The sequence below is a fragment of the Microplitis demolitor genome, chromosome 8, assembly GCF_026212275.2.
Source record: "Microplitis demolitor isolate Queensland-Clemson2020A chromosome 8, iyMicDemo2.1a, whole genome shotgun sequence".
Taxonomy (NCBI): Eukaryota; Metazoa; Arthropoda; class Insecta; order Hymenoptera; family Braconidae; genus Microplitis; species Microplitis demolitor.
This window is the reverse complement of record NC_068552.1, coordinates 20,034,450-20,057,249: the sequence shown is the minus strand read 5'-3', so window position 1 is coordinate 20,057,249 and position 22,800 is coordinate 20,034,450. Positions and strand designations below refer to the sequence as shown.

Sequence of the window (22,800 nt, the reverse complement as noted above, 5' to 3'; positions counted from 1 at the left end):
TTATTATATCCTCAATATTATGCTTTTTATAAATAGTTAGGAAGGTAAAAATAGGAAAAAAAAATCATTATTCTTATATAGTTTTTTTTTTTTTGTTTTAGAATATGGAATTATTTAATATTTTTAAAATTTATTTATTTCACGGTCTTTTGAATAAATGAACAAGCTATATAATAATGATTTATTTTTTAAGGGTGGGGTGGGGTATGGTTTAATAATTATAATTAATTAAGTAATTAAAATAAAAAGAAAAAAAATTTTTTTTCACGACAATACAGATCTTGTACAATGATTATTGTTTAATACGAAGGCAAATAATAATTAATAAGGCAGGGATACATAAGGAATTTTAATTATTACTTTTTTTTATATTTTTGCGGGGGATTATTAATTCAATCAATCATTAATATTATAAACTAGTTGCGATCTAACCCCCTTCCGTTAATTCAGATGATTATTAACTTCTAATATATAATAATAATAATATAATAATAATAATAATAATAATAAAAATAATAATAATAATAATAAAGAAAACGGTAATCGCGGTCAGGGGTAAACAAGATTATAATTAAGTAAAACATGAATAAAAAGTAACAAAACATGCTCATAAATAAGAGGGTTTGCGAGCGATTGATTATTATTATTATTTTAAATCTTTTTTATCCAGACATTTATCGGATTATAATAAAATGCATCAATTAATATTTAAACTCACGATGCAAATCCCATTTACATTTACGTCTTTGTTATATTATCCATGAATATTATATGTAATCAAAGTTAGTTTAGTAGCCAATATTTTTTAATGATTATTTAATTAATTATTATTATGATTTATTCTTATTATGTTCTTTTTTTTTTGTATTTTTTCTATTTTTTACTTTTTCATACCGATTTAAAATCTTTACTCGGGTAAATCAGTTTTACTTTCATATTTGTGCTGCATATACAAATCCTTTATCTGATTGTTTTATTCCGATGGTGTTATTTTGGGGACACAAGACCAGTGAAAAGAGGGGCTGGGGGTCGTCGGTTTTACTACTAAGATCTTCATCTTTTTTTTAAATATGTAAATTGATAGTAAGTTAATATTATTATTATTATTATTGTTCTGATAATAGTTATCATAAATTTTTCGTAAAGTAAAAATTAACAGGACTATAGATTGTCTGTTGTTTCAACTCCGTTTGCATTATTTGTTATTATGTTTATCTTTTTTTTATTGTTATTGTTATTGTATCTTTAAAGACTCGGAAATTAACTTCTCAGCGGGTGCGTGTGTCTGCGTTATTAATCCATTCAATTTGTTTTTTTTTTTTTTTTTATAATCTGCTGTCTTTTTCAAGTCCAATTAATTCAGATTATTGTTAGTTAATATTTGTTGTCATCATCATTTTTTTTTCCACTAGCATTTGCATACATTTTTAAGTTATTTTTTGTTTTTAAATCATTTCGTTTGTAATTGTTATTTATTTATTTTTTTTTTTTTTTCGTAAATCTCCAGAACAAGGGGGATGTTTTAGGCTCCAGGGACAGGGACCAACTTACAACTCTTACTAATTAACTAACAGGCTAACAATAACAACGAGTCTCAACACTCAAAAAAGTCGTGCGCTTGTATGTGTTTTTTTTTGTTTTTTTCGTTTTTTTTTTAAATATTTTTTTTTCTTTTTTTCTTTTATATGAATTTATCTTTACTCTCATGCATAATCCCGTATATGCTTTAAGCAATACCTAATTATTAATTTTTTTTTTCTTTTTTTTTTATCAATCTGTAACTATCATTATCAATTCGGTTTCCAGTCGATTTCGAATTATAACAAATTCGAGACGCAATAGTCACGTCATTATTATTATAATAAGCTTTTTTTTTTTTTTATAATTTTTTTTTGTTTTTAAAAACACCTCGACCTCGGATTTGATCCAATTTACATGAGGGAGGTGTTTGACTTAATATTTTTTTTCTTTAACTTTAAATCACATCTCGTAGAAAAATGCGTTAAATAATTATTTTAATAATAGTAATTATTATAAATTTATAGCGAAATGATCTAAAAAATTTTTATAATAGTATTCACTCTTTGAGTGGAAATACTTATTTCATTGAAATTGATTATTAAAAATGTACAATTTTCATTTTTTCTATATAAATTTGTCATAAGACAATTTTTTTTTCTTTTTTTTTTTTTTTTCTTCTAACTTTAGTCTCAACTTGTGAGCAATAGTTTTTATCTCTTACTCAAACTCGAATTGATCACATTCGCGTATGAATCGCGATACAATATTATTATTATTATCATTCAATAAAATAATAAGAAAAGAAAAAAAAAAAAAAAAAAAAAAAGAGAAGAAAAAAAATTAAACAAAACGTAAAAGGACATTTAATCAGCGTAAAAAAACAATGACTAACTCGTTGTATACATCACAAGTTAGTCATTGTTTTTTTTTTAACGCGAAAAACTTTCCTGAACCTTAATATAATAATAATAGTTTCACTGACTGTACACATTATAGACCAACAATAGGAGGTCTAATGGCACCTGAAGGTGCTTTCTCTCTCAATCTTTTACAATAACGCATACATGCACACTCAGGGGGATGCACTTTAGATTTTTTTTTTTTATAATATCTTATTTCTAGACGCGCTTTTGACTAACCACATACATTTTTAACAATTTTATTTTTATCAGTGGTCATTATAACGTCAGCTCACTCGCATACATCCATTCTTATAAATTTTAACGTACTCTCTTTCACGCTCATTCCTAACGCTTTTATCAATTTAAAAACCCGCCCCTATCCTTGCAGTGAGTAGTCTTTTCTCTTAATAATCCAATAAAAAACAAACAAACAAACAAAACGTTATTTTCTTTTTTTTTTTTTTTCGAAAGACATTTGCTGCTACAACCACAGGCTATCACGCGTTAAAATTTTTTTTTTTTTAATAACCGCTTTTAACTTAAATACGAACCATCACAAGCCAAAAATTATCAACATCGCTTTTATATCACTTTTTTTTTTCTTATAAAGAAGAAATTTTTGTTCCGAATTTTTAATTTTTTTCAACTATAATAATTTTTTTTTTTTTTTTTTTTTTAATAAACTTTAAGCATATTTGCGCGTTCTTAAACATTCTAAAATCACTCTCTCGCTTGGCAGTAAACAATGTGACAATGCAGTAGTGGTTACCTTACGATTAAGATATTACAATTAAATATTATCAATATAATAATAATAGTACGGGGGTGGGTGGGTGGTCACTCCGATGTAATAATAGTCCCAGTGGCACATCACTGTACAATTAAAATCACAACAACTTTGCGCGCGGCGGACGACGGTGGTATGTGAGTGTGTGGCATAAATATATTATATATTGATGACGTGTTTTACTTTTAGATGAATCTACTATTATTTATTTTATTTTTCCATTTTCTAATTCAATTCGGCAAATTTTATATATTGTTTTTTTACTTCATTAAATGACGACCTCGCGCGCGCATTTACAATTTTTTTTTTCAATATCCTAATATTACAATTTATTATTTTAAATTAAATATATTCACTTGACGTATGAGAATCTAAAGTTTTACAATTACGAATATAATCGCGAGATAAGAAGCAGTATCTTGACGGATTGATGTTATAAATTTTTTTTTTTAATTTAATTCGCATAATTTAAAAATTTCAAATAAAAATCTTCCTCTCTCGCCCACTAACAACGGATCATTCTTTTCATTCTCTCTCTCCTTCAAAAGTCTCGCGGCCCTGACGACGAGCGAGAGGAAAGCTCGCGATCGAGCTTCAGATATTTTTATTTATAATTAATATTATTAAGTTGCTTATGACAGAGCGTGTAGTTACGTCTGACATATTTTTATTATTTATTTTTCTAAATATTATAATGTTACTTTGTATCTCTCTTTTTTTTTTGCCTTATGAATTTTTTTGCACGTGGTCATTGAGGCCCATTTGAAACGCCCGGTGGCGTAAAAACGTCCCTAATATTTTATTCCATGAAATTATTATTTAGATTAAAATATATATGTATATTTATGTATATATATATATTTAATTTTTTTTAGTAATATATATAAATCAGTATATTTCAATTCGATTGCGTGAATAGTTAACATTGTAAAATAACCGGCGAAAGTTAGCTCCACGAATTGTATGAGTCCTGATACCATTCGTGATCGTCACCAGTCGCGGCGCCTGTTGCTCCGGGTCTATCAGTAAAACCTACGCCACCACTACCACCACCACCACCACCACCACCGCCACCGTTTACACTCGCCAATCCGTACGTATTGCCCAGTGGTTGTTGGGCGAGGGGCTGGTTTCCCCAGCTGCTCTGGAAGCGACGTTTAGATTCCCCCTGGTTCTGGTGACCCCCGTCAAACTTTCGTTTACCTGCTGTATTCACAAAAAAAAAAAAAACAAATATATGAATATATATATTAAAAAACATGTTTCGTGAGAACGTGCGTTCTAACAACTAAAGACTATTATAAAGAAATTTTTTTTTTAAATTAAAAAAAAAAAAAATTCTTTTCAACATTCGCCAATCTTTGAGTTCTCTTAAATTCGTGTTCACAGATTTAACATAAAACTGGTTACTTTGTCATTAAAATAAAACAAGTAACGGGTTACAGAATATGAGAACAAGTTGGAAATTATTTTGAATTCAAATTACAGACTAATTACTTGATCGTTTTCTTGGCTCGCAGTTGGAACTCTGGATCTGGAGGTTTGTATTTTGAAAGGGAAGGAGAATGAATGTATAATAAGGCGTGGAAGCGGATAGCATTTGGCTTTGCTTTTAATGATAATTAAAGTATGAGGAAACTGTTTAGCCAAGAAAGTAATTACTTGAGCTTATAAGTATTTAAAAACTAGTAATAGAAAAATAAAAAATTGCTTGAGATACAGACCATCCTCACCTGGTAAACTTCCCTTGGCGCGGACCCCCCCACGAGCGGCTGGCCGCTGGGCCCCACGGGCCCCTGATGTTGCGGGGTTGCGTCCCCCCCTGACTTGGCCACGGGCTTGGGGGCCACCGACTACTCGGCCACGGGCCACCTGTCCACGGCCACGACCAGCCTATCCAAACAACACACCCAATGTTACCCCATCTGCAGCTCATTTTATATTACAACACCTCTCCACAATTATATTAAATATATACTAAATACTAAATACTCTCAATTTTATAATTATCATATATTTTATTTTAAAAAATAATATTTCTCCGCTGTCTTTAAATGCTCTCTCTGTATCGTTATAGATTTTATTTATTTAAATATTTAAATGAAGAACCTTGAGCTTTCTAACGCATTTTGTTCTTCGACTTTTAAATAATAATTATTTATTTATAAAATGGCACGAAATTAATTATTTATTATTGTTAATTACATCCTGACGATTATTTATTAATGGACTTAGGAAGTTTTAGTTATAATTGCGCGACCCATAAGCACATTTACAACATTTATGGAGAAAAAAACAAAAAAACAATAATAATAACAATAATAATAGAATAGATAGCAGCGGTACGGAGAATATGGCGACAGTACATAAGACAAATAATAAAAATAAAAATACGTAATATTAATAATTAATTTTTAAAATAAAAAGCGATTAGCGATTAGCGGTAATTAGCAATTTAAAACAAAAAAAAAATATTACTAACCGAATGGTGCAATTTCAATCGATTGTAAATTTTTTTTTTTTAATTATTTGGTTTTTTTTTATTTTGCATACAGCAGGATTAGTGGGTTATCCAACACACACAACATGTGTCAAAAGCGTACATTGGCGAAGGGTTTTTAAGCAACTACTGCACTGCTAGCTAAAACAAAAGTCTAGTTATAAATAATAAAACAAAAAAAAAAATAAGCGGCAGTTAAGCAAAATTTATTTGTCACTCTGTGCGCAATAAGCATTAGTTATTTATATATATTACTGCTGAAGCAAGCGAGAGAGCGTGGCTGTGTAATTTGCTTTGCAATTTATTGTTATCATCGTTGATATTTATTTCCTATATTACAATAATGCACAAGTTTCACTCCTTTCTCATTCCCTTTCTCCATAACACCTGGTTGTACCTAATTTTGTTAATACATAGAAAAAAAAAATAAAATAAAATAAAATAAAAATATATTAAAATTATTAATTTATAAAATAATAAAGAGTTAATTTGAGAAAATATTCGTTAATAATGTTGAAGGATAATTAAGATGAATCTCCAAGGATCAAGCCAAGGTCTTCAGGCTAAACTGGATAAAAATTACGAACGACTTTTCCTGAGTAAATTTACAGGCAGACAATAAAATAAGAATAAAAAAATTATAATAAAGTTTGTTTGAAGATACTCGTTGAAAGTTACTTTGCTTTACTTTTAAAATAGTGACTTATTAATGAAGAGAAGAAAAAAAAATAGTATATATTCTCAGGAAAAGTTTTTCATTTTCTGTGAGTTGAATAAGAAAGACAAATAACACGATGGGATACTGCCAAAGGGCAGCTTCCTTCTTGACGTCCATCAGGGATTACCTGAAACTTGAGACTGAGAAGAAGGAGGAGAGACAGAGGCAGAAGAAAGAGTTTGTTATTAAGTGCATCATATCCGAGCCACGAGACGCTCTTTACTATCGTGCGAATACTTGATGATTTTTTTTTTTTTTTTTGTTTAATTTTTTTTTTACAAAAGCATAAGAGACAGACTTGAACGGGATTTATATTTTAGTAAAGATTAAAAGCGATTTTATTTTTAGTTAATGCTTGCGTTGGAAACTTATTTTTTGTTGATGTACTTTGGGAATTAAATGGCGTCATAAAGGATTTGTTGTTAATAACTATGGATTTAGACTTGTTAGATACAAAGTGTTACTTTGGAGACCACAAACGCACACAGGAAAGTGGAAAATTTCTGCTAGTATCCCAACACACATGAAAAGGCTCCGTTATTTTTTCTTTCTTGTTTAAAAAAATTTAAGCTGAGTAATTTATCCGCCTTCTTTGATTTTGAATTTATTTTTATTTCTCTCGTTGAATTTTTTTTTGGTCTCCTTTTTTTCTTTCTTGTTTATTTAACTTATATATTTTTTTCCTTCTCTGTGTTGTTTATTTTTTTGTAGATGTTTAAAGATTTTAAAGCTTTCCCGGGCAAAATTTTGAAATGGGTCCAGCATGGCTCAGATATGATTCACGCAAGCAATTTGAAAGTGGCAGTGTATTCGGGGGGTTTATTTATATTAATATTTATAAATAATCCTTGAAAAAATTATCAAAATTACAAATATATACATCAATATAAATATATATGTATATAGTTGTGACTTTAATATAAAGTTAGTCGATCAAGTAAAAAGTTCAAGTAGAATAAAAAGGACATTAATTTAAACTTGTGTCATTCTTGAGTCCTTATTGTTCACAGCCTCACAACTCTTTGCGTAAAATTAATTTAAAAAAAAAATTGCTATTTATTTACATGTGCGTGAATTAATTTATGATAAAAAAAAATAAACACAAGGCAAGTGAAGTAGCGAGTGAATTAAAAAGTAGCCATAGAAATTTTATTAAAATTTAAATTAATAGTATTTATATTTTTGTGTGCATCTGTGTAATTATTTGATAAATTATACGTGAAATAATTAATAAATATAAGAAAAATAATTGAAACATATCACAATTCCTTGCGTTTTGTGTTAGTGGATTGCACGAAGCGAGCAACAAATCGTATTAATTAGCAATTGTTAAGTTTTTACTTATTTTTTTTTATTTTTAAACGCGATAATGAAGAAAAGTAATGAGAAAAAAAAACAGGCGTGAGTTTGTTAAAGTAATAATGAAATAGAAGTAAGAAAGTAAAGTTTAAATAGTTGTTAAAAGTAAATGTGGACGCAATTATAAAAGAGTATGAAAGAGTAATTAGGATTCCGCGAACACTGTGCCACGATCAAACTACCGCTGAAGTAAATTTAAAGTTAATAAATATCTCGAAGAACAATAAATTTATAAATAAAAATAATAATTAAAATTTTGGTTTGTTTGTTTTTTTTTTGTTTTGATAAAACTTGTTAAAAAAGGCGACCCACCGGTTGAGGCTGCCTGCCCCTCCCTCTGGCAGGCGGCGGAGGCGGCGCATAATCGAAATAGTAATCTTCGTATCGATAATAGTCATCGTAATATGGATCACTGTAGCCACCTCGATAATCCCCATAACCGTAATAGTCGTAATCATAATCTATAAAAACACACATTACAAATAGACCCAAATTTAGCCACGACAGAATTATAAATTTCCAATTTCAACAAGAGAAAGAAAAAAAAAGGAGATTTTAATAATTAAATGCTCACATTATTTATTACAGTTGATCGTTATTATTGTAACGATAACTCTAATATTTTTATTTTTTGGACTTATTCATGTAATCATAAAAAAAAATTTGCATGCCGGGAAAAGAATGTTATTCAAATTATTGTATTAATAATATGCTTGTCAAGTCAATGAAGGAAAAATAAGAATTAAAAAATTATTTTTATTACAAGTTAAAGTTAAAAAAAAAGAAACGAGAGATTTTTTTTTTTTTTTACAAAAGAATAATAATTTTTTTTTGTTTTTAATGAGTAGAGTTCTATATTTATGTTAATATTCCGTAAATGTTACGACTTTTAATAGAATTGGGTTGTCTTGATCTCAAGACGAGTTTTCAATGTCTTTAGATATCTGGGTACTTGCAAATTTCCCACTGTACCAAAAGTTGAGTACTAAGTAATTGAACAGGAAATTTAATCTTTAAAGACATGAACTCTTTTGAAAAAGAGAAACGTTTGTGCAACTTGAAAATAAATTAGAACTCACAACATTCAACAAAAAAAATTTATCGAAATGAAAATTCTTAAGTTTAAAAAAAAAACATTTATACTAATTTTTTTTTATATTTAATGGAAAACCTTGCGACAATTATCCTGCCACCATTGTTATTTTAAATGCAAGTTAAACAAAAAAGGAGGTATGAATATTAAATAATAAAAACTAGTTGATAACTACAGTCTTTGAATCTTTGGTATAGAAGAAGAACAAAATATTGAGAGAAAAAAAATGATAATTAAATTTCTACAAAGATTTTAAAAGAAAAATAATAATAACTATCTACAGCGTTGCATTCGTCATTCAAAATTTTGCCGCTTACCTATTTCCTTGAGAGCTGTAAAACAGTTTTGTTGAATTGGTTGTCGAATTATATTCAATTATCATTATAAGAATATATAACAAAAAAATTACACACGCTTATGTAAAAAAATTCAATTAGATTATAATAATATCTACAATAATTATAATTATAACTAAAATAATAACAATAACAAAAAACGATAACAAAAAATATTCACACTAAATTAACTCAAGGTTTAATTTCTACCAGATCACCAATAAAATTAAAAAAAAAAAATAATAAATAAATAAATAAAACGTATTTATAAAAATTATAAAACAAAAATAATAAATTTGAATCGTTTACATGCATCTAATTTTATGCTTTGTAGTTTATATGATTTTAATTACTCATAGTCAAGTGTAATGTGTGACAAGGTGTTCCTTCAAGTGTCTAATGGTTTTTAAAATTTTAATCTTCAATGTCAACTATAAATTTTCTACTGAAATTTATGACAAATTTACAGAGTATGATAATGTATTAAAGTGCTTTCACAGTAATGAGAAAGAGATGTAATAGTGTAATGGATTAAAAAAAATAAAATCTAGCCAGGATTCATAAATTACGTTTATCCTAGTCTTTAAAATTATCTCCAGTTTATTCACACTTAAAAAAATTAAAAGGATAAAAATAAAACTGAAAAAAAAATGTAAAATATATATAATTTTAAAAAAATAAAAATAATGTTGCCTGACATGCGCGAAAGCCAAAGGTTTGTAGTGAAAAAAGTGAAGATCCCAAGAGCATGCGGGACTTTTTTTTTTCTTAAAAAAAAGTTAAATTTATAACTTTATAAAAATATTTTTGTTAAAATTATAAAATTGCTGAGCTCTTATTAATAGAAATTTGTTAAAAAATCATAAGATTGTTTATGTTTCATAACCATTTGCGAGCAATTAATTTAACGATAAACAAAATAAAAATAAACTCTGAAATCATTAAAAAATAAATATATATCAAAATTGAACGATTTTTTTTTTTATATATAAAATGGAGATATGTAATAATAATAAATCAATAATGATTAACCGATACGAGAGTTTGGCAAAAATAAACCGTAAAAAAAAGTAATTAAAAATAATCAATTTTCTTGTTGTTTTTAAAATAAAAAATTAATTCAATAATAAACTGATTGAGATTGAATTTATTAATAACGAAAACTGCGAATTAAAGAAATGCGGTTACTTACTGTAATCACCGCGACCCATTGGTGGTCTCATGCTGCCCGAAGAGCCTCGGGGACCGCCACTTTGTCCAGTTCCTCGTACTGGCATTGGTCCGCTTATCATACTGGGATGCGATGGGGAGCCTCTGTATTAACAATAAATTTCCATTTATCAATTATTGATTTCCAAAAGTACACAAAATAAATAATCTAAAGCTAAAAATAAAATATTATTTACCCTCCACGGCCTTGTAACATTTGCATCATTCTTCTTTCCCGAGCTCGTAACATGTCTTCTTTTTTCTTTTTATCAAATGGTGGTTTTGCCAATGCTACTTCTATGTGAGAGCCACATATTTCCTTACCATTAAGTTCCCGCATAGCCTGAGATTTGAAAAACCAAATATTTAATATATATTTAATTGATATTAAAAATAAAAATTAATACCTTCACTGCATTATCTCTATCTTCGAAATGTACAAATGCGTAGTCCTTGATCTTCTTTACCCTGTCGATTTTACCGTACTGCTCGAAACATTCTTTCAATTTTTCTTCAGTACAATCTTGCGTCAGGTTCCTTACGTACAGTACTCTTACCTGTTGATATAAAATGAAATTTTTTATTATTTTTATTGAATAAATAATAATTTTTGTCAAGATATTAAATATGCGCGGCAACATACTTTAGCCATAGTTTGTTCATCCGGTTCCTCTTGAGGATCAGCCCAGTCAACTATAATATCACAGCCCCAGACCTTGATACGACCTGTGCTGAGTCTTCTTTTCGCCAGAGAAGCTGCTTTATGGGATTCATATTCCAAAAAACAGAATCCCCTATTCTTCTTTTTGTCATCTGGCGAGCTGTAGATAATCACCTCGGTCAAGCCGGCTACAGTTTGGAAAATCATAAAACAATATGTAAACGACGTATCCAATTTTGTTTAAAAATTTTTAAAAAATAAAGAAAAAAAAATGCTTTGGTCGTTTTCTTTAATTTTGTCGCGATCCCGCCGGTAAACATGAAACGCGAGTAGATTTAATTATAATTTTTTTTACACAAAACTAGAAAATTAATATCTCATTGTTTTAAAGTAAATTAATTAAAAAATTTTTCGCGAACTCGCGTATTAAATTAATTAAAAAAAAAAGTTCCAATAAAACTGACTCGGATAAATTTAAATGAAATTTAAAAAAATATATATTTATATTCAAGCTGTATTTAAATTTAAATTTACTTTAGATTGTTCGTACATAAATAAACAAGTTTACGTTTCCTTTATCTTTTTTTCTATCACTATCAACAATTCGTAGGCACACACGAGGCCGCAGAATAGCCATGAGCTTGAAGCAAGAACGACTCAAACTTTATTCGTCAGCTGGATAAATTATTCATAAAAGTTGCAGGCTCTGTGAAAATCATGTTTGCAAATCGAGAAAATAAAAATATAAATTTTTTTTAGTCAAAAAGAATAAAAGTAAAAGAGTATCACATGCATTGTTGTTCAGTCGTTCGTGCTTCCTTTCATCTCGTCTCTATACTGCGACATTTATTTTTATTTTATTTTTTTATATTCACCTCTCCTTCCTCTCAGTTTAAAAGCTAAAGTTTGAATCTGTACTTAGTACCTTTGTTACTGTTATTTATAAAATTTATAAAACTAGTATTTATTTATGAAAATGAAATTTATTTAATACAATAAAGTGCAACGATTTTACGTTCTACGACTACTGACATCCGAGTGAAGAGTAATAATAAAAATGATGCAAATATAAGCTTCCACCAAGAGAACAAAAAATTAATAATAATAATAATAAATAAAAAGAGGGAATAGAATAAAATATAATCCCCGGTATAATTTACGGCGTAATGTCGTAGCAATAAAAAATAACATTCTCGGCATTACCCAAAGCTTTTTCTATACAAAATGCACCCAAATCATTTTTCCAATCCTCATTTTATTCTACTAGCAAATATTTGCTTCATTTATTTTATTATCAATATTTACTTTTTTTTTTTTTTTAATAAACACACAGTGCACACTCCATTGTGAGAGACCAGAAATAAGATATTCATCAAGTAAATAAAAATAAAAATAAATAATAGTGTTGACATAATGACGGCCTCTCTGTGTCCAGACTCGGAGAGTTTTCATGCATCCTAATTAATTTTTTTTTTAACTCTTCGAATCAAACCGTTTAATTATAAGTAATAAAAAAATATTTAAATAAATAAATAAATAAATAAAAGACACACTCCCAAGCAAATATAATTAAAGTAACACAGTCTGTGATAAATGATAAAAAGGTGTAATGAGAAAAGAATAGAAATGTTTTTAGAAAATTAAAGTCGAAAAATAATAATAATAATGTTATGGTTAATGATGATTTGAATATTTCTGCCATTCGTAGTTTTAGTTTTAAAAAAGTTAGTTATACGGGTACAGTAATGATTAAATAAGTTGTAAAAGGGTAAATGCTTTATTCTCGCTCGCGCTGACTCATTACTTTATTAAAGTGTATTTGTTAATTGGTTATTAACAATTTATTTATAGTTTTCAGTGAATATTTAATGGAATAGTTATAAAGCTTTATTGTGGAGAAGAAATAGCTGTGTAGTATATTAGATATAAATAAATAGTAAATGAAAATAATTAATAAAATAAATAGTTAATTTATGGATAAATTATAAGGGCTGCGTAATTGGTTGCCTGGAGCCCTTGTTTCTAACTGGATTTTGTTAATAATAATTAATATTAAAAAAAAAATATGTAAATAAATAAAATAAGCCCAATCGAAACCAAGGTCCAAGGCGAGTCTCTCTCTTTCACTTTTGTCACTTACTCTTAAATACTCGATCATCCTCCCTAGTTTTAATTTATTCATTTTCGTTCATTTTTATCTAATCAATTATCATTATTACTCACACCCACTCTCACAAATCTCACACCAGTCGCGCATTGCCTTTCGCGCACTCTTTCATTACTTAAAAAAAAAAAAATATTAACTTTTTCGCTCCGGTAAAACTCTGCCTGCAGATTTAAGGGCAATTTTCAACTTACGTGCGTGCTTTGTAAACTCTTCGAACAAGTCATCTCGGTCTCGATTCTTTGGAATATTTCCCACAAACAAGCGGTGATTGTTATAAGATACGGTAACACCAATCTTTTTGCCTTTCCGAATCTCATAATCATTCAGCTGTAAGAATAATGTGGAAGGAGAGTGCCAATTAAGCTTACTCTTTTTAAACTGATTCACGCCTTGTTATTGGCTGACTCGAGCGTGTTTTTGTTTCTCATATTTTTTTTTAAACATTTTATATATTTTTTTTTAGAAATAAATAAACAGGGTGGAAGGGTAGAATAACGCGTCAAGTGAACCTTCGAGGATTATTTATGTTTTGTTTATTTATATATACAAATATATAAATTAATGAGTTTGTCAGAGATGGAGTGAGTTGTTAAGAGGCTTTTTGGGAAAGATTGGTAAGTCCGCGAAGAATTAGAGTGATGGATTTTAGGAATTAAAAAAATTTAAAAAAAAAAACATAATACATACATACATACAAATATATATATATATAATTATTTATGTGTATATATAATATATATAATGGGGATTATAGAGATTAGTTGAATGTGTCCTCAAACTGACTGTGGATGTGAGAGCAGTTTAATTTTAATTAAAGTTAATTTATTTATTTAATTATTTATTTATGATAATTGAGAACGTATGGAGGTTGTGGGTGGTGGGAGTGCCTGTCCGTTTGTTAGCGAGCCACACGCCCCAGCGGTCCACACAGGTCTCCCGTACCCCCATGCTCGGGGCTTAAGTCATCAATAATATTTTCAAAATATTTTTTTCAACCCAATTATTATAATTTTTAAAAAGAAATGGCTGTAGCTCACGGACAATTGTCAATCGATTTACAGTAAATTTTAAATTTAAAAAAATATATAAATAAATAAGTAAAAAAAAAAAGTAATAATAAATAAATTTAGAAAAAAATAACCGGCGCCCATGTCTTGGAATTTAATTACCTAATTATGATAATTGCTCTTGATGCGTTTGTCTCAAAGAACGGCAGGGAAAAAGAAGGAAATTGGCAGAATAGTTGAGTAACAATGACAGTCGTAGGTAAGATAAACAGAGAAAGACAGAGAGCATAAATAAACTAGTAGTAGCAGTACAGTAGTGACCAGTAGTGAGAAGTAGTAACAGATAATAAGAGTAAACTTGATAGAAAAGAAAAGATGATACAGTGAATAGCGCAAGTAGTGACAGTCGTAACCATAAAAAAAACAGTAGTAATAGTAATTATGGTAAGACAATTCTATATATAATATTAAGAATAATATAATAAGTGAGAGAAGCAGTAGTAGTAGTAGTAAGTAGTAGAAAAATAGCAGTGATAACGCCGATATAGTCTGGCCGACCGCATTTTCATGAAATAAAAAAAAAAAAAAATATTGTGATAATAATATAAATATGTATACAAAGAGTAGACATAATAGAGACGTAATACTTGGTATAAAGCAAATAACTCATAACTCAACCTATATATTTATAAGAGGAAAAGAAGACTTGGACCAGAGAGGTGTTACTGTTCACTAATAAACCGAGAGGCAAGGAGGCTGACTAAGAATCCAAGGTGTCACAATTCAATAATATAAATATAATAATAATAATAATAATAATAATAATAATAATTATAATAATAATAATAAATAAAATGCGATCACGTGATCGTGTAAAGGCTCTCGAAAGATTTGTCTTTGTTCCATACCATCTACAACCACTACTTAAAAGCTACCACTCTTATAGTACAAAAAAATAAAAAAAAAAAAAAATGAATAAAAATAATAAACAAAAAATAATAAATAAAAAAAAAAACAGGTAGACAGGTAGGTATAGGTAAGAGGTGTAGGTAGGTACACACGCCTCGAATTCACTTTACCTGTTAAATTACCAAATTCCTCCAAGATCTCCTCTTTGCCTTTTGACTTTGGTATGTTCCCGACGAAAAGTCGTAGATTAGGAACGCTAATGTTTACTTTCAGACTCTTGCCGGGTTTTATTTCGTAATTATCGAGCTGTGGGATGAAGAAAAACAAACACATGCCTAATTTTGTTCCAATGATATTCGTAATAATGCGTTAAAATAATAAAAAGAAAACAAAACGGTGCGAATTTTATTCGCGATTAATTTAGGAAAAAAAAAACATTTCTTATAATTTATAAAATAAATAGAAATAAATAAAAGTTTTCTTTTGTCGAAATAAAAAATTTCGATTCTCAATTGGCATGACCCAGGCTCATATTTATCAATAACTTTTTTTTTTCTTTTTTAATAGATTTATTATTTTTGATGAGCCGGGTGACGACACGTGGCATGCGATTTGGTTGCTCGATTCTTCACTCTATAGCAAACCGGCGTTTACGCGCAACATCCCTGTAAACAAATTTTTGTGTCTTCGCGGTTTTTTTTCTTTTCGTCACTGTCCAAATTGCGAACCAATTAGATTTTTACCCTTAACCAATTTATGATTTTTTTATTTTATTTTTTTTTTTTCATTCAGCCGTTATAGCTCTTTCCCTTTTATTAATTATTTTTTTCTTTCTTAAATTTTAATATTTTTTTGGATTTTGATTATTTCTCTTAATCGGTCAGGAAGGTTCTCCACTCCCAATTTTGCCCACTGAGCAAAGAGGAGAGCTGGAAAAAGAAACTCATCCACAGGACATTTGATTAATAACATCTGTCACTGTTATCACGTATCTTGGGAGTTATTGGAAGTTGTCACTAAGTGTAATTCAAACATGAATGAATGTTTAAAAGGGAAAATATGAATGGACATGTTGTATTATATCCATATGCATCAATATATATATTTAATGCATATGCATACTGTACACACTGATAATTAAAATAAATTATATATGTGTATGTGGCGTTATTGTGCGGACTTTATTTTTTTTTTTTTGATCTGTGGGTCCATGAACGTTGATACTTGAACTCTGCCAAGAGAATTTAAGTAAAGATTAAATCTTTATCTGTCAATATTTAATTATTATATACAAACGAACATGGAGCCACATGATATCTGCATTCTTTTGATCTTCTTAACAAAAGAAATAAAAAAAAACACTTAAATAATATAATTTATTCAAAGAATTGATAAATAAATTTATCTCAAAAGAATGCAAATAATATCAATATCAATTTTGAATTATTATAAATTCTTTTGTACAAAAGAAATTAATTGAAGGATATCCAATTGGTCCGTTATGGCAATTTGTTAACTACAGGATAACGAAAGTTTGATAAAATGTTATGGATGAAACGTTATAAACTAAAATCTATATTAAAAATTAATTTAAAAAAAAATATTAAAAAAAAAAAGATAAGTAAAATGAAGGATCTTGCTGACGTAGGAAATAATGAACATACCTCTCTGACAGCTTGTTGTGCGGCTTCTCGGTTTGTAAATGTAATAAAAGCATATCCTCTGTTGGTACCAGACATGGGATCCATCATAAGCCTCAAATCCCATATTTTACCGCATTTTTCAAACAAAGGAATTAATTCGTCTTCGTACATGTCTTTAGGTATCTTCCCACAAAATACCTGCACAAAAATGATAAATATTATCAATTACGCACTAATCTTGTATAATTGATGATAAAATATATAATCGATAATGATAATTTACCTCACAACCGTTTCCTGGAGTCGGGCCCTCCCAATTTGGAGGCGGGCCACCGTATTTTCGTTGTCCAGTGGTCACATCGAGTGGATATCCGGTTCTCTCGAGTATCATCTGTAACAATGAAAAAAAAATAAAAATAATATAACCCTCATGAAATATCTAAATCATATAGTATAATAAAAGCTATGACTCATAAATAATTGCTGGAAAAAATGATAAAACTAATAAATAAAGTAAAGTAAATAGAACCCACTTTAATTTTGTCTTCATCCGGAGCTTTGGGCGTTGTACTAGTGCCCGTTCCCTGTCCTGCCCTGCTTTTTTGTCTGTAGGTCTTCATAACTCCACAAAGATACGCCGATTTGTTGGACACATGTTCCAAATTAGATTCCAAAAATTGCGTGAGAACATTTAACGCTCCGTCAACAGGAAATTCCCTCAGGGCATCCAGGGCTCTCTCGTCGAGATCAACATGGGCGAGTTTACCAGTTTTGTAAATTTCGTCTAATTTAGCAGCCACTTTTTCATCGAGTCCATACTGTATCAGTTTAGCATAATCCTCCGTTCTTTCGACGTACTCCATTTCCTCCTTGGACTGCTTTTCTTCCATTTTGAGTTCCCCATTTCCCTCGGCCATAGCTATTACGAAAACAACAACAAAAACACAACATTAAACAAAAAAATTATAATGCATTCTTACAATTAATTATCTCTACTCTCTAAACATAAATAATACATATATATATATATATATACAAATTTTATCTTAATTGCTATATTATCATTATCAAGTGTAATTTATAGATATGTATAATAAAAATATACACATATATATTTATATCTTTATATATATATATGATAAAAAAAATAATGCCAAATAATACTAGTCTGTTACGATTTAAAAAGTTGTCGGTTGACAATCCGTATCTACTAGCGTGTCTTACTACACCCGCACAAAGACCGCGACTACTTAAATTTAAAACTACTAAATTTCTCAACGAAAAAAGTTAAAATTTAAAGCAGCTTTTTAAGGTTATGTACGCTTTATTCTTTTGTAATCTGAACGTCAATAGTAAATCGACGCACTTCAAGACCAAGTGCATCTTTTGCACGGTACATACAACTCACACTCATACACACACGCGATGACGAGACCAAACGCGCATAAAAAAAAAGAAGAATGAATAAAGAAAAATTATTTTCTACACACGCTTGACATTTTTACAATCTACGGATTTAAATAAAAAATAATAATTATTTAAAAATTATAACCTGATTACGGTACTCCAAAAGTAACTATTTAAAAAACTATAATGGATAATAATATATTAATAGGAAAAAAATCCGAGTACCCCGTCGACGCACAGAGGATCCGTCTGAGAGATCGCAGACTTCCTTTCTCTTTCTCTCTTTTTTATCTCTCCCTCGCTTCTCCTTCCCAAAGCGAAATGTACGAAAAGAAATAAAACAAAAAAGAAAAAAAAAGTCATGCGAGCGTCACTTTTCCCGCGCTCGCGCCTCCAAAGTGGGGAAAAAAAAAATTCGGTTCAAACGCCGCGTAGACGGGAAAACTTGGACACACACGAGTTTGCCGGCCGCGAATTCACACGCTAGATATATATACATACATATATATGTATATATTATACACGTTGATAACACCACGTATATTCAACTTTAACTACAATAATTCTGCTCGCTAAAAAAAGTCAACAAGATCAAAAATGACACTAGATTTAGCACAAGGTTTTTTTTTTTAAAACTCCCGGGTAACGAAACAAAGTACATCTGAAATAAAAAATAATAATGAGATAAGAAAAAAAAAGCACAAATCACGTCGGTGTAAATAAAATAATAAATATTTAAATTTAAATCTATGAAAAGTAAATTACTTGTAAGGAGGATTCACTTATCGCGAAATGTTTAAGATAAAACAGCAGCAACCGGTGAAATGAAGCCACAACTCGGCGTGGTCTCTCGGCGTACATTCACAAGTAACGTATGTGTACTCGTCAGCTTAGGAATGCAATTGCACCGTGTGCACTCTGATCCGTTGGCTCGTTGGTTCGTTTCACCTGCCTCGCTGCGCGAGCGCGTCCCCGCGAATTTCTTCGGTCCGGCAGTTCCGTAAGTCCGTTCTCTAGTCTGACTTAGAAATTTATTTATTTTTTTTTTTCTTACTTTTTATTAATTCCCTTTACATCTCATTCGCCTATGACTATAACTACGTCTATCTCGGTCTTTATCTCTCTATTCGGTTCTATCTGTCGCGGTCGTTGGTTTTAAAACCGGCAATACCGGGTGTGTAAATAAAAATAACATTTACTATTTACCTCAGTAAAATATAATTGCACAATAAAATAAATATAAAAAAAAATAAAAATAAAATAAATTTATAAATTTTTTTACACTCCTCTCTTCGTCTTCTGTGCGGGGAAATGGCGACAGAGGAGAAGAGAAGAATGGCAAACGTTGTATATTATATGTATGTTGAAGCCGTGTTATTTGTATGTGGACATATATGTGTGGATGTATGTACACATATTATGTAGGTATATATAGGTAGAGTGAAGACGGGGACGGGAGAGACGTCAAAACGTGATCGCGAAACTTATGCACGGGGTCCACAAAACGACGCGCAAAGAGATACGCTCGAACCCAGAGGTCCCTACAGTCGATTCTACTTTACAGCAGCAGCAGCAGCCGTCATCGTCGTCGTCGTCGCCGCCGCCACTGCTGGTTGGCCATTTTCATGTTAGTCTGGCTGGTTCGTCAACCACGGCTTCTCATTGGCCCGTGCGAAAACCCCAAGAAGAGTGCAAAAGTAAAAGAAAAAAATAATAATAATAAAATAAAATAAAATGAAATGAAAGAGAAGGAAGAAATAAAAAAATAAAATAAAATAAAAAAAAAAAAAACACAAGAAGAATACGAAGCGCGCCGAGCCAACGAATATGACTGAGCAGGAGGGAGCGAGAATAAAAAAGAGAAAGAGACGAATGTATGGAGTAGATTAACAGGCGCGCAACACATGCAGTCTGGGGCTCTTTGCGAACAACGAACTGGGGGACCCGTCGTCCGATGCACTCGAGGCCAAATTTCTTAGTGTATTGCATGCCGCGGTTTAAAACTTCTCCCTTTGCCGCGCGTCTCTCCCTCTGATCACCCTCTAGCCCAACCAAAGCTTCGTATTCGAGGTTTTATGCACTTATTTATTTATTTCTTTCTTTCTTTCTTACTACTGCTGCTACTACTACTAACATCCGAGTTTTAAAATTCGTTAACTCCCGGGCGTATGTGTGCGTGCGTATTCACTCTATGTAATGTACGTACACATGTATGTATGACCGCGTATGTGTCGGTGGAATTATTTAAAGCCACGCTACTGTACTGATAACCGCGTGAGAACGAATACATGCTATTCTACAAACAATCTTTTTTACTTACATTCAAACTAATTTTTATTTCAAATCCTACAAACTTTACTTTTATTTTTATCTCAGATCATTATCCTCCTCATGATACTTTAATTTTTTTCAAGCTCGCCATCAAATGTTATTGGAGCGAAAATTAAATATAATTGCTTGTAAAAGTAAAGCCCGTTCGAATTTTTTTATTGTTCCCGGGATAATTTAAAAAATTACCTGTAGGTTTATAGCCAGTTAATTATTTATTTATTTTTTTTTTTTTTTTTGAATTTTATGATAATATTTGCGGGGAAATGAAGCAAAAATAGCATGAGATTTAATTCTTAGAAAGTGAAAGTAGTTATGGTATGGATTGTTGAGTATCGCAAGGCGAGCAAGAGTGTAGTGTCTGGTAGTGTCGTAGTCTGGGATTAAGTAGTAGTAGTAGCTGTAGTGATAGGGCAAGTAGAAATAGTAGTAGTTGTTGTCGTAGTCGGTCGGTCGTAGTCATCGCCGTCTGTAAAATATATAAGTATGTATGAATGTATGTATGTATAGTACGCGAATACGAATACGAATGTAAGTTTAGAGCGTGCGTCGATAAACAAGAGAGTAGTCTGTAAGTAGAAAAGGACTTGCGGCCAGACGGCGAGCGAGAGAACGCGAACTCGAACGAGAAACGGACGATTACTCACTTGCTCACTCGCTCTCACGTTAACCAGCTCACCAGCTCGCTCTTTCGTTCCCCGTCGTGTCGCTGACCGGACGTATTTGCACATAACCTTGCGAAAATTGCAGACGTCGGGAGGAACCGACAGTAAGAGAGAGAAAGACTGTAAGATTGAGAGAGATGATACTATTAAACGATAAGGATAAACGAATTTACCAGACGGGCCTCGCCGCTTCTAAAATTAATGGCCAAGAATTTGCGCGCGCAAATAAAATATATATATGTATATGTGTGTATATGTATGGATAAGTATTTAGATATATATATATGTATATATATGTGTGTATGCACTTTGTATCACACAAGTGAAAGTATTTATTAATTAAGTATACCTGATTAATTATTATTTTTTTTATAAATTTAATATTTCAAAATTGATAAAAAAATTTTCTTTCCAGTTTTTTAAAATTATTTTTTTGTTATTTGATTTTTGGCGGAGCAGAGCACCCAAATCAACACACTGCAATGCACGTTGATGATAGTCACGAAATTTCAAGTATTATCCGCTGTGTGCGGTACATATTAACACGTTCGACGAGCCACAGTACTTTAATTGATAATTGAGAACAAAAAAAAACAAAAATTAAATAAATAACACTTGAGATAATTTAAAAAAAAAACTCTTGTCCTCAAAACTTTTGTCCCGATAACTTTTTGCGTCACGAGTCACCAAAAATAATAAAAATTAACAAAAATAAAAAAAAAACACTTTGTATGTTGATAATATCCAGTCGTTGAATAATTATTCACTGGCACGTCGATGATTTAAATTTTACAAAACAAAAAAAAACAAACGGTTAAATTTTTTGTCTTTTACTTGAGAGTTTGTGATGAACAATGACGATGATTAATTTTCGAAGATAACTTGATTTTAAAAATCCTCTTGTACGTGTGTGGCGTCCAAATGGTGAGTAATAATATTTTTTTATATTATTTATATTTTATATCCAGGCACTTTGAAAACGTACTGATTGTTGATATATATTGCAGTGTATATATATATATATATGATATATAAGTGTGGCACAAAGTCCAGGGCACAGCAGTGGTGTTTTTTGGGTAATAATCCTGCTCTCTCGTGTGGTGCCTACATAGCCGTGTGATGCATAAATTGGACTGTCGCCGAGAGAGCGGTGCAACGATGCAAGCCCCCGCGAAACGAAACCAGTTTGCCCGCTTGGGCTGCCACGGTGAGGCAAGGAGTTGCGCCCCAATCCAATCCGATTCAACCGCTGGTTCTCTTTCGCGGTATATACGACGAGCCCCGCCTTTACCAGGGCCGTGCCAATTTCTTATTCGCACCTTTGTACCGCGAAAAATTCATTAAGACCAACCTCCTTTCCCTTCCAGCAATTTTCAGTACCTAGTAACTCGAAAAAGTTTAACAAAATCTTTTTACCAAAAGCTGCAAATCACCGAAATAAATTTTAACGCTAAAACTCGCGGTTTTTTACAAAATTTTTAAACACACTCCGTCTACTTCAGTGGCGGCAGCGTACTAAAATTTTTAAATCTACACATGCTTATAACTTTATAATTCAAATCCGCCAGCTAATTTTGCAAATTAAATGC

The 22,800-nt window shown here is 30.4% G+C and overlaps 1 protein-coding gene across 10 annotated transcripts; it reads right to left on the bottom strand.

The window, feature by feature from the left end:
• Positions 1-236: 236 nt before the first annotated feature.
• On the bottom strand, positions 237-22,405 carry LOC103576726 (heterogeneous nuclear ribonucleoprotein R). 10 transcript variants are annotated; one of them, XM_008557074.3, is made up of 13 exons: positions 21,561-22,405; positions 17,345-17,730; positions 17,095-17,202; positions 16,833-17,009; positions 15,339-15,474; positions 11,068-11,273; positions 10,832-10,981; positions 10,622-10,767; positions 10,408-10,529; positions 9,198-9,212; positions 8,100-8,248; positions 4,935-5,103; positions 237-4,416 (listed from the first exon to the last, which is right to left on the bottom strand). In XM_008557074.3, the coding sequence occupies exons 2-13, from the start codon at positions 17,726-17,728 to the stop codon at positions 4,157-4,159; spliced, it is 2,022 nt and encodes a 673-aa protein (XP_008555296.1). In that variant the 5' UTR covers positions 17,729-17,730; positions 21,561-22,405; the 3' UTR covers positions 237-4,156. The 10 variants fall into 10 exon arrangements, with proteins under 10 accessions (XP_008555296.1, XP_008555295.1, XP_008555297.1 ...); XM_008557073.3 differs by lacking the exon at positions 21,561-22,405 and adding an exon at positions 19,425-19,742; XM_008557075.3 differs by lacking the exon at positions 21,561-22,405 and adding an exon at positions 19,273-19,378.
• Positions 22,406-22,800: the final 395 nt, after the last annotated feature.

Excerpts from the sequence above, each read along its gene's own strand:
- LOC103576726 (XM_008557074.3), bottom strand. The coding sequence starts at position 17,728 with ATGGCCGAGGGAAATGGGGAACTCAAAATGGAAGAAAAGCAGTCCAAG. Across the intron at positions 17,203-17,344 it reads CGGATGAAGACAAAATTAAA|ATGATACTCGAGAGAACCGG; the intron begins GTGGGTTCTATT and ends TCATTGTTACAG. Across the intron at positions 11,274-15,338 it reads GGAATTTGGTAATTTAACAG|CCGGCTTGACCGAGGTGATT; the intron begins GTAAAGTGAATT and ends TCCAAACTGTAG.